This window comes from Erithacus rubecula (assembly GCF_903797595.1).
Source record: "Erithacus rubecula genome assembly, contig: SUPER_Z_unloc_2, whole genome shotgun sequence".
Taxonomy (NCBI): Eukaryota; Metazoa; Chordata; class Aves; order Passeriformes; family Muscicapidae; genus Erithacus; species Erithacus rubecula.
Window position 1 is genome coordinate 10,844,902 of NW_027635860.1, and position 13,352 is coordinate 10,858,253.

General features: G+C 34.4%; 1 protein-coding gene across 2 annotated transcripts in view; it reads right to left on the reverse strand.

Annotated features, from left to right (window-relative positions):
• Positions 1-12,271, reverse strand: part of LOC306814782 (uncharacterized protein) — a 36,627-nt gene extending 24,356 nt beyond the window's left edge. The window contains exons 1-3 of one of the 2 annotated variants that reach the window (XM_079331190.1): positions 11,972-12,271; positions 4,011-4,102; positions 478-3,007 (exon numbers count right to left, since the gene is read on the reverse strand). In XM_079331190.1, the coding sequence (XP_079187316.1) occupies positions 478-2,308 (1,831 nt within the window). In that variant the 5' untranslated portion in view covers positions 2,309-3,007; positions 4,011-4,102; positions 11,972-12,271. The remainder of the gene's footprint in view (positions 1-477; positions 3,008-4,010; positions 4,103-11,971) is intronic. The other variant, XM_079331191.1, reaches the window with a different exon arrangement.
• Positions 12,272-13,352: the final 1,081 nt, after the last annotated feature.

The window sequence follows — 13,352 nt, forward strand, 5'->3', positions numbered from 1 at the left end:
ATAGGTATGAGAATGTTCAGCCAGAATTAAGACTGAGATGTACTTAGTATTCATATACACTCAGCATTCATATTGATCAAATGGATTTGAAAGCCAGATGTATGTAGTTTTAAACACAGATATGCTCTGAATTTACACCACATAGCAACTGCTTTTACTATTACTTCTTGCTACAGTATTTGCTTCTCTCACTAGATGTATAGGATGGGTGGGCAGTTTAATTTAGGAAACATCTTGATCAAAGCTGCATTAGTTTACTATTATTATATTAAATTTAAGTTTCTTGGGTCTACAAGATGGTTCTTAGAATCCTCAGCAGAATATCTGCATTTTATAACCCCATGGCCAAACATATACCACAACAGCATCATTGTAAACTTTTAATATACATTTATTTTCCAAGAAAAGAGATGTCACAAAAGCTCATATGCAAAAGTGTGTAAGTGATACTAACTTGAAAAGTCTTGTAGAACCTACCTTTCTGACTAATCTGTTTTACTGATGATGAGATATCTGCATTCTCATAATAATCTTCTTTCACTTTAAAATTTGACTCAATTTCTTCAGAGTTGGACTTGACTAACAGAGATAGTTGATTTGCTCCAGGCTCTTTCCTTAAACTGTCATCAATTGACTGTTTCATGCAAAAGTTCTCCAATCTTTGCTTAATGCTTGAACATTCTGTGAATTTCTCTTTCCTTTCTGTGCATAGTGAAGAGGTAGATAATATGGAAGGCTGTGCTGAATTATTATGACAATCAGATTCAACAAGGATATCTCCAGATATGTTCTGTACCTCAGCAAGGCTTTCCAATGCTTTATTCATGCCATGCTTTTTGCAATCTGACAACAAGGATGACAGCAAGGATTCTTCTTGTATACTGCAGGTAAGGTTAGGTTCTTTCTTTACTGCAGAGCCAAAACATTCTGGTATCAATGTAGTGTTGCCTTGAACAAGTCTTCCTTCTACTTCTCCAGTTATCACTGGAGGGTCAGTTAGTACTGAGTCTCTCCTTTTATTTGTTACCTCAGACTCTGCATAAGGTGAGTGAATATTTAACTGTAAAACTGAACATTGTTTTGGGATACTTTCTGTAGATGCATAATTAGTACTTTCTTTGTCATTAACAAATTCACCCAAAGGGCTTGCAGAAAGTGGAGAGGCTTCTACCAGGTAAGCTTTGTTTTGCCATTCAATATGCTTTTCTATAGAGTCATACTCTGATTTTTCTTTATCTACAGCTTCAGTACACCCAGACTCTTCTTTCCACATGGGTAGGTTTCCCAGAGGCTCTTCATGACCATTTTCTTTTTTGTCATGTATAGTAACGCTGGAATGAAGACTCTCCATTAATGTTTCTTCTGTTTCTTCATCTTGCCCTACACAGTCTGCATAATCATTCAGTAAACAAGTGCCATCTAGAGAGACGTCTTCTTCAGGCTCAGATGGATAAATTGTAGTGTTATGATCAAATGATGTGAAGGCATACTGATATGAAGACTTAAGACTTCTCAAATTTCTCAGTGAGGATGTCAAATTGGAATACTTGCAAAGCTCTGTCAGAGAGGAGGTCAAGTCAGGACACTTACAAAGTTCCTTATATTTGGTAGGAATATGCGAGTTCCTGTTATAGACATCTCCTGCTTTTGTCTCCTTAAGCAATACATTCAAGGATGGCAGCGAGTAAAAGCCAGAATCCCTTCTAGGGTGAACTGGTGATGGTACATCCAGGATAGTATCTGGGAAAGACTTCCTTCTTGCTGTTTTTGGGCCTGCGTCTCTGTGTTTGTCACAGTTATTTTTTTCTTGACCTAATACATTTCTCTTACTAACATATTCTTTCCCATTGTTTGGATTATGCAAGGTATTAATAGCTATATGACAATTAGTATTATTTATTTTTGAGAAGAGTTTTTGATCCTTTGAAAAATCTTCCTTTTCATTGGTGTGGTCTTCATAGTCCTCTGTGTTAAGTTTACAGAAACAATTTTCTTCCCCCCAAATACTCAAGTCTGTAGTAAGATTGTCAGATTCCTTTCCACTATTAACAGGATACGAAGATATGCCTTCTGCAATTGTACCCAGATGCATTTTGTCACAATCAGCAAATTCTTTAGGGGGGGGGAAGAAGTGTATATCCATCTGAAAATGCATAATCTGATTTATCATTAAAGCTAAATGATGAGCCACAGTCTGTGTTACACGGTGCCTCTGTAACAGGATAATCTGTTTCACTCCAATATGTATCTCTGCGCTCCTTGTTGAGTGGCTTACTCTGCGCCTGCTCACCAGCTTTGATGCTAACATTCAGATTTTTCTTTCTGCTGTGATATTCCACCTGAATGTCTTTTGTTTCAATGTTCATTTCCAGGGAGGCACTTTCATTGATGGCAGTTTGAATTTTATGTTTAGAGGATGCTTTATGTTTCCCCCTGTGTTCTGCTGAATGGTCAGTTGAAGGGCACTGGTACTTTGAACATTTTGAACACTGACTTTTCTGGCATTGTCTTTCATGATGCTTCTTGTTCTTTGAACTTTTCCCTTTTTTATCCACAACTTTTGTTCCAGAATCAAACAAAGAAATATTCTTAATTTCTACTTTCACATTAAAGGAGCCATATTTTACTTCTGCAGAAATTTTTCCAATGGCCACGCTAATGGAGTCTGAAGAATCTGGCTTGCCCCACAGTGTAATTTTTCCTTTGGATGAGCCCTCTGACTCACTGAAAGTTACTGTAGCTAGGATTTCATCTTGCTGAGGTGAGAACATTTTAGGAGGGCAGTTCTTTTCCTTCTTCCCTTCTTTTTCACTGTCTGATACATTATCTAGGTCTCTCTCTTCAGAAGCATCTGAGCTACTCTGATTCTTGTTTTCATGATCTTTTCCATTTGCTTCAGCACCTTTTACATCCAGTGGCTCTGTGAAGTGAGACAGAGCCTCATGTGCTTTATTTTCAAGGCTTCCTATACTTTGCTGGCATTTACAAATGGGTGACAACTGTGCATCTAATGTAAGGCGAAAAAAAAAAAAGAAAAAACATTTTCCTATGATTTGGTAAGCAGTACCATAAATGTGTAATTAGCTTTGAGACAGTTTTTATAGAAAATGCCTATACTGTCTTTAAGATCTAGTGTATTTTCCACATTATTTTTTTTTTTTCAATATTAACTTTTTTGTCATAGTTATCTGATGAGTAATGTGAAATCAGATAAACAGGGTGGACTATATTAATTCACTCTGATTTGAGAAATTCAGAATATCTGCACTTTTTAAAAAAATAAATGTTTGCTTTTGTTAGGGGATAAGGTATTCTATTTGCTTATAATAAGAAACACATTTTAAATTTTATTACTTCTCCCAGTATATATTTTGTTCCTGTAAACACACTGGATCAATCAACATCCCACTGCCTGCTTGCAGCTTGGGTAAATTCCATGAAAATTGTTTTTTATAATCCAGTTACAGAGGAGCAAACAAAGGGATTAATTAATATGATCACAATCACAGAGCAGGTCAGTTGCTCATTGCCAGGAGATGAGTCACAGCCACCTGATCTATGTAGAATAAAATAATGTTTCTTGGCTGTATTAGACAAGATTTCATGGCATTCACAAGACATAAAATTCTGTAAATTCTGTCTTGCTTTGTTTTTTTTTCAGAACAGGTAATATGCATTACAGAGAAACAGTGTGATAGTGACATCTACCTAAACAGGATTAGAACAAGTTATTAAACTAAGACAACACTGAGATTTACACCAAGAATATGACATTTTGGGGCAATTGAACAACCATATAATTAGAAAGCCAGAAATTGCCAGGAGAGCAGTTTAATTAAAATTAAAAGCCTCACCAAGACACTACCTGTATTTACCCACACTTAAGTGGGTAAATATCTGATAAACAGCTTTGGGCACAAAGGTGAATTTCTGTTTTGATGAGTAAATTAAAAATAGCCACATATGTTTCTGTTTATTTTACTTTGTATTAAATATTTCTGCAAACTTACATTCTCTGGAATCAGAGCTCTTTCTGCTCTTGCAGCTTTTTCTTTTCTTTCTACTCATTTCTATGAACCAAGGTCATCTGTGTTCTAGTTTTCTGTGTGGGAGGGAAAACATTGGATAATGAGAAAGCTTCTCTGGAATAGTTTTGCCCTCTAAGGTTTTCCAGCTTGTTTTATTATAACTTATAATAAAAATAGAGGGTACTAATTAATTTATTTCTTCTTTTATTATTTAGGAACAACTTCTGAAGATTTTCAAATAATCGCTTAGAATTGAGATCTCACGGTCTCAGTTATAGGGCCTGAACCAATACCCTTTAAAGTCTGTGGAAGCTTTGAGCCATGGGTGACCTTTTACCGTGTATGATTTTATCTGGTTCAGATTTTTAGAGATTATATTTTGTTTTAAACATTCATTTCAAATTCAATCTTATTTATATGTGTAATAAAATAAATGGGTAATAAAATGTTTTCTTCTCTTGTGAAGTATTTGAACACTGATACATAATCATAGGAATGGTCTTGGAAATCAACAGACTGGAAAAAATAAACTAATTAGAAGTGTTATTAGCCATAATAGTCTTTTAATGTTTGCTTATCAGAACATGCAATACATCATTGTGAAAAGAGTGTGACTGGATTTTTAAGGCCACAGACTTACCTGGTATAATGAAGATCTATAAATCTTATTATAAAGATAAAACTTTAAAAATCATTATATTGACACGTTACATGTCACTGTATGCCACAATACACAGCTAGCCAAACAACTGAGAAGAAATTTTTTCAAGACACGGTCATTTCTACTTATGAAAAATTTAAAATTGTGTGAGGTCTGAATGACTGAATATGCCAGTGTACATTCATTTAATGGCTGTAAAATGCAAGCAATTCTCCTCTGTCTTTTTGGAAGACAATACAAGTAGACTGCAAAAGTGGTGTACTTATTTTACAGCAGGCACTTTGAATATTTGCACTCTCAGTTTCAGTATGAATATATGTATACACCTCTGCTTTTTCCAGGAGTCTTTAGTCAAAGCCTGATAGACAACCAAACCCACCAACTAAATTCTGTTCTCAATATTAAGTATGATCTTAAAATCAAATACAAGCCTATAACGGACACGGAGGCAAGAACTAGGACTGACACCTATTTGTAGTGTAGAGCATGAGGGAGTGCCTAGAAATTCCACATAAAAGTCAATATTCTCTGAAAGAGTTACATATATAAGTATGCTATGAGTAGCAACCTCATATTTGAGGTGTCATATGTAAGATCTGCAGATTGATGTACATATTCATAACTTTAGGAACTAAGAGAACCCTAATATGAGTGTTACGGTTGAGGTTTCAGTTATATTTCATTAAGGTGCAATTGAGAAAATGTTTTTACTTCTAGGAATTTCCTCCATTTAGCTAAAGGAAGATGCTACACATTCAGTTCCTTCCCTTCACCTTCTTAACCTTCATTGTTGTATTTCCAACTACTTTTTGCTATATTACTTCTAATTTTTCTCCAGGAATTCCATGTATGTGGAAGATGTTACTTCCCCCAAATAGGGCCCCCTGGTGCCCTGAAGACAAAGAAAGCCCTTAGAGGATGCTCCCCTTCTCCTTACCAAAACTTGTTATCTCCTAGGATTCCTATTGGTTTTTAAAGTTGTTAAGTGATTGGTCCTTTCTTACTTATCATTTTAAGGTAATTGGTTAGTTTGTAATTTGTAGTTTTTATTGGTTAGGAATTCAATCCTCCAGAAAGCTATAAAAACCCCTTATTATATTGTATAATCGGACTTTGCGTGCAGACCCCCCCTTCGAAGAAATAAAGGTACCTTTGGAACTTCTGCAACAGGTCTGAGTCTCTGTCTCTGCCAGCAAGTGGCTGCAGCTCTGCCTCGAGAGTTCTCTGAGCTATCTGGACTCTCGTAGCAGCCCGGGGCTGGAAAATCTTCAGTCCCTGGAAGCTGCACATGGGGTTTTTCCCCTTTTCTATAGTCAGTAATGAAATGGTTAATCTCAATATAGGAAATGTAATTTCTATTGTCACTTTTCAAATGCTGTTAAAAACTATCTGCAGATCAAAAACACTGCCTGTTTTACTTCAGTTTCTCTTTACATTTGATGATTACTTTTACAGTTGTACGCACCACAGATTTTTCAAATCTTTACATCTTTAAACAAATTTCAAATTTTACTGAATGCTGAATGCAAGATAAGGACAGAGACACATTTTTACATGAAGTGTTTAAGGCCTTATTTTTAGGAATTAATTTTAGGCATATCTGTAATCAGTGTAATCAAGTTAGCAATGGATTTGAATTATGATGGCTTTGGGGATAAGGTGTACTTGGATTGAAGATTAAAATCTACCCTAAATACCAGAAAGAATCACTGCAAGAGAGATGCTTGAGTATTAAGGAGATAGAAAGGACTGTGGATCAGTTATAAAGAAAATCATATTCATTTCAGTTTTTCCTCATAGTTGAAATGTCCAGTTTTTCCAGGTTTTGTAATGGTAGAATATAACTTGACTTCGCAGGAATTTTCTGTCTGAGATGGTAAGTAGCTATACTACTATTCAATTTTATGTGTATTTGATGTCATGAAAGTACTGAAGGTAGATAGTGTTGATTCTCTATGTGACAGGGTTTTGGGAAATTATCTAATATCTCCTAAAATTTAAAACTCTGAGCAAGCAGCTGTAAAACCACCAGCAGAAATACCCACAAGTCATGGTTGTTTACAGAGGTAGGATTACAGATTTTGCTTTATTGATGATGAAGATGAACTTTATGATATAGGTTAGCAGGATGATTAGGCTGCATTTTTAAAAATAATTTCTATATTAAGTAGATCAAAATTATAATCATTATTTGCACTATTCCCTTGTGATTAATTTTTCCAGCTCTAAGGTTGTTATGATTAATTCTATCAATTCCTGAATATTAATTATAGTATTTATATATTACTTTTATGGTACCTGTAGTGTGTTAAATTCCTGATACCTTAAATTTCAAAAAAACCCATTGAAAACAACTTTAGGATGCAAATAGTTTTTCTGCCCATACTACATTTCCATATGTTAGTTTCTCCATTCTTCTCTAAGGTCTACCATATCAGAAGAGGCACCTGTTCTTTGCTTTCCATTTCTTTTACCCACACATTGTCTTTTTTTATTCTTGTGTCATTGGTCCCCAGGCTGAGGTGTGATAAGAGAATTAGGAGTCCCATCACCTTCAATCCTTCTCATGAGTAGACCTATTGACCTGAGTAAGGATTAGTTATATGCATCAAGACTGCATGGTAAGGAACTTGCCTTAGAAACTATTTTGTCCACAGCAGGATACTAGATGAACACGAGCCAAATTAGTTTAGCTGGGAATAGAGACATTTGGAATTTGCCTGGATGGAAGCCAATGTCCATTGACATAATTCTTTATATGATTCTTACTACATAGATTAGTGCTTGACTTACTTGGAAGTAAATTTGAAAATACAGGAATTATTTTACTTAATGTTTATATATTTATATTGTGGTGATTTTACATGAAAATATGTGTGTTCTTTCATTTTCTAAACAACCATATTCAGCAAACTTATACAGATGAGACTGTCAGAAAAGACAAAGAAAAAAAGGAAAGGAAAATATGCAGGATATAACTGCTAATGCCGAACTGGAATGCTGTGATGACATAATAAATTTGTAAAATATTTTAAGTTCTTTCAGGATAATATAAATTATCCTTTTAGACAGTCTCTTTCTTGTAATTCAGTACCCTATGTTGTAGAAGATTTTGCTATCAATATATTCAGTGGCACCTCACTGAATACTACACCTACTGAATTCTACAGTGTGCATAGACTTTAGAACGATGTCACAGCATACATCTCTCAAACTAGAATATTTTACTTCTCTATCCTTCTGTGTTTCAACATTAAACCCTTCTGATCTGTTTCCACTCTTTTGATACAGAATCCAGGTTTTGTACCTGTTTCCCTAGATGAACTTAATAACACTAAATTTCATTCTCATTTATTTCTATTTTGTCTCTTTTTATTTCACAATATTCTTCTATTCCATCGTAATCATTACTCTGACTGCTTCTCAAGTTACCAGCCATGTGTGGTGCAGTCTCTCACTGCTTAGTTCTTCTTCTCTAATTACTAAAGTTTGAATTTTCAATGGCTTATGCTGGAAGATCATCTAATCCCAACAACCCTGCCATGGACAGAGACACCTTCCACTAGACCAAGTTGCTCAAAGCTCCATCCAGCTTGGCCTTGAGCACCTCCAGGGATGGGGCAACTTCTCTGAGGGACCTGTTTCAGTGCCCCACAGTGCATACTGACACAGTTAAAACCATAGTAACTCTAAATGGAATTATCCAAAAATTGTCTGTGATTCTCAAATATCTCTAGGCATATGCTAAAGTTTACTACTTGATTTCTTCTTTTTATTTCCTGAACTGATTGTGGTCTGTGGCACATTTCCTACTTTAGATTTCATACATTGGGGTAGATACCACACAGATAATTTACAATGTCATCAGGATGAGTTGTATAGGAGAGTTTTGAGTTTCACAGACAGTAGGCAAAAAGAGCTCATAATTGATTTACTTTTTACTTATCTCATTGAAGTACATCTTATTGAAGAACCTTCTAGTTCTGTCCTTTTATCAAGCTTCCACTAGAATTTTACCTGAATAATTTCTGAACACACATTTCAGAAGTACTGCAAAACATATTTCATATCAAAGAATGAAACACATACAAAGTGTGCCATTAAAAATGAGTGTCTTAGCAGTGTTTTTCACTTTGTCTCAGCTGGAATGGATCCTATTTTCACTTGCTTATAGTTTCACACATGTATTTTCCTGAAAAGACTGGTCTTTAAAACAGTCTGCAAAATATCTAGAGAAAAGGAAGCAGGCAGCCATTTACAGGGACTGGAACAGTACCACATAGCACTTTGTAAAATTAATAAAAATGTGAACTCTGTGTCTGCAAATGATCAGGTTCCAATCAAATTGAACTCAGTGGATATATGCCAGTATCCACTTACCTCTGAGAGCAGAGCATCCAAATGAAACGGAAAAAACATGGGTCAGTGAAATCAACCTGCAACAGGTATTGTACTGGGACCCATCAATCAACAATTTCACTTCATTAATTGTTCTGGGCCACTTTTAATGAGCAAATCAACATCCTCTTTTTTCAAACCACGAAAAGATTGCAAACACCAGTCAATATTTCTTCAGTTCTGATTCAGAAGTAAGGTTACTGCCTGAACAGCTATGATTATCACATATGCCATAAATCAGCAAACTGAGGAAAAGCAAACTCCACTTAACCAGATTCTGCATTAGTTTTGAATTTTCTACCAGTAGAAATGGGCACAACATGAAGTGTTGAATAGATTTTGATGAATGCTTTGAAAAGAAATTATAGGTATATTATTCTCTCCAATATATTAAAGCTGCAGGCAGGATACTCTTCACTTCAGATTTAGAAAATGCTACTAAAATAGCAGCCAGCCAAATGGTTTCAAGATTATTTTAACTCAGCACTGAGAATGCAGATACCATCAAAGTTGTATTCAAACACAGATTAGCAGTCATGGGCTGTATACACACAAGAATTTCTGCCCTTTTAGGGAGAAGTGAAGTCACAAGTTTCAGCTCTTAAAGTCTGCAAATTCATACGCAAAACTCATTTCCTGTAAAGCTTCTGCCTACTTATTAAGCAATCTTACTTTTTGGTTAATTATTTTGAGCTTTTGCAACAAAAGACAAAATAATATATTAATAAATATAAACATTTATTTTAGATGTTGGAGATATTTAATTTCTGTGGCAACATATTTCATTTTACCTTAATTTTAAAATGTGAGCTGCCTTACATTGCAACAAACAGGTACTGTAACGTGTCTCTGTGCTGTAAATGGTCTATAAAACATTCCATGATTATAACACAATTACTAAATAATGGATATTTCAACTTTACTACAATAGATGTTCATGTATTCATTATAAGTAAAAACATATTTATAAACAGAGAACAGAATTTATTGTCCATGACATCTCTTTTCTACTCCAGAAAATAACTTTTCTTTATCAAAAGCTCTGAAAATGTGTTTTATAAATCAATAAACTGCCATTTCTATTTACATTGTTGGACCTCTGCTATTCCTATTTTAGAGACCAAAGGAAAACCTCCTAAACTGAGAAGCAGCTGGATTAGCCTGTTCCTGTCAGTGAGTTTTTCATTATGATATTTAGAGTGCTATCTGTGGAATTTGTGCTTTGTCAGTACCAAAAATTACAGCAGGTATGGGAAATACCCTCCAAATGTGATGCAGCAATTGATAATGAAATTAGTAGAAATCTCTCTATAACACACATTAATATTAACAACTATAACAACCATTTTTTCCAATAATGAACCATAGTTTCTATAGACAAAGATGTTACTGTCAGTGAAATACTGTAATTCTTTCTCAGTCCGTGAATTCCCATTTGAGGTTCAGAACTTCATCCATCTTAACAGAAATCAGGTAAATTCAAAGTACTTGCTTATACTTGAAACTCAACCCACCAAAAATCCCTGGCACAGTAATTGCACACTATAAAATTGCACTTTGAAAATGAGGTAGTTTTATTTTCAAAATATTTGGGACTATAAATAATAATTATGTATGAAAAATCTTCAGTTTTTATAAAATGCAATAGGGGCAAAACCTGTCAGCCTATCCTAACTTCTAGGATTTGATTTCTGGTGTGTAAAATGGGAAAACTAAGACACCCTATTTTCTGACTATGCACTTCCCAGGGTCACTTTCTCCAGATGAGCAATTTACACAAAATAAGTAAGGGTAATTTAGATTTAGAATGACAAATGAATTTGAGGCACTTATTTAATATACTCTTTTTTAGCTTTGGCAGAGGTCTTGAGAAAATACCTTCATTTCTTAGCTGAATGTTAGAATGCTTCTCTCCTTAGAAAGCAATAAGAATGTACTTCACCAAAGCTAGCTTAGTTTGTAGGAGGATGAAATGGGAGGAGAGAAAAAAATTACTATCCAGGCTTATTTAAGTGCTGAAAAATGAAAATGCAAGCTTCTTAACATGTAATACTCCTTCTTGACTACTAATTCTGTAGTCTTATCATAGCATTCCTCATATTCCAGTGTGAAATACTGGTTGCAGAATACTTCCAACAAATGCAAGTTCATACAGGTAGGCTTTAATTTCCAAAATTATATACCACTAAATTTATAGTATTTATATGCTAAAATAAGATAACCTATACAGTCTTAGGAATCAAACACCCAGCTTAAATATCTATCATTTAGTAAAAGCCTATTTTCTCACTGTGAAAAAAATCTGCAGAATTCTCATATTTAATAAAAGCTCTGACAAATTGTGACAATTAATAGCTACAGAATACTAGCTAAAATAGTCTAATTTAAAGAAAAAAGGTTTACACTTACCATTGCCACAAGCCAATATACATTTTCCTCAGATGCTTGCTGTTATGGACTGTCTGAGAACAGTTTGCTTTTCTAAGCTCATGAAGGACGGGTTGGCTGTCTTGCTAAAGCTTAACAGGATAACAAGTTCAATTTTTTCCTTTCTTTAGATTTATCCCCTTCTGTACTGTCAAACCCAGTCAGCAATGATATGTAGTATATACATATCTTTCAAATCACTGTAGCAACGAAGGACTACCAGTTATTTAACTCTTTACAGCTAAAGCAGGTAATAAAAACAACTCAGTTGCCCAGCAGCTACAAAATGTTGGCTTTGTCTGAAAAGTCTTAATCAATCAGATTACCTAATTAAAATTAAAGATAAAAGAGGGAGCAGTGTTCACAGTCTTGTTCCACTTCTTTTTTCTATTTCTGTCTGCTAAGCTCAGAATCTGATTAGTATATCTAATTCCATGAAGCATCATGACTGGTCTACCTTTAATCACCCTGTTGACATCCACCCGTTCCTCTCTCACATGTTCCAGACTTCAACGTAATCATTTACTGACTTGCCAATGCTCCCATAGAAAACACAATATTCAAATTATAGAATCAGCACTGGAATGATGACACTTTGCACATGTTTACATACACCCAGAATGAAAAACAAGTTAAAAGAAGTATGTTTATTGAGACAAATGCAAAGCTGGTAAAAATACGATAACCAGTACTAACATAAAATGCCATTACATTGTATGAGAAGAGAGTTTCATTAAAAGAATCCATTTTGGTTTGTGTTCAATCCATTTTGGTTTGTGTATCAAATAGATATTTCTAATATCTATAAATTATAAAAATAGATAAAATAGGCAATATTTTCAAATTATGTACTGAATAGAAGGTAGTTCTCTTTAGTACAAAGGCAAACTGGGATAAAAGGCATCTCCAGAATTTTCTGCCTTGTACATCTGATGTCATGAGTACTCTTTTTGGTCTGATAGCCTTGTACAAGCAAGGGAGAAAAGAGAGAGATCATTTTTCACAGTGCAGAAAAGACCAGTTTTGTAAGTAACAATATTCTCTTAATGTGTGGCATTAACTTTGTGGCAAGAAACAGCCTGCTTCCAAAACTGCTGCTATCTTTTGGGTAAATCAAACAACTGAGATCTTCTGGAGGTGTTGCCCACACAATACTCCAGTCAGAACCACTACACTCTGTTCAATTGCTTCTAAATTTAATTTGGCACTTTCTTAAACTGCTATAGTTGCCAGACAACCACAGCATTTGGCTCTTCAATTTGACATTTGTTTTGTAAACTGCAAACAGTAACTGTCCTTCAGAAAATATATAGGAATCTTCAAACTAAAATTCAAACCCTGACCTACAAACAGGGCAAATTAAGCAATAAAAAACCACAAAAAAAAAAAAATCCTTAAATGGATTACATGTATCTAAGTAGTTTTCTTAAGCAAGAGAGATTTCTATTCTTCCCTGCAAACAGTTCTTATATAGGTGAGGAAAAAAAAAAACAATAGTTTAAAAGCTTTTTCAAAAGCCTGCCTTAGATTTTGAAAATGTATAAAGATCAAAATCATTGACACACTGAAGTTATTAGATTTGAAAGATCCATAAAATATAACTCTCAAAATCAGAGATTATTTAAGCATTGTTCCCTTTGTCATAAGATTTTTTTTCTGTTTTTCTTCATGTAGGAAAGTAAGATTTTTCAGTTTACTTACTAGCATTGTAATTGCAGATATATACTGTTATACAGATTCTCAAAAAAAAAAAAAAATTAGTCAGGTTAGGGATATTGTATTTGGAGATTCACTGTTAGAACCATAATTTTCTACACAAAAAAGTAGCATTCCAATTG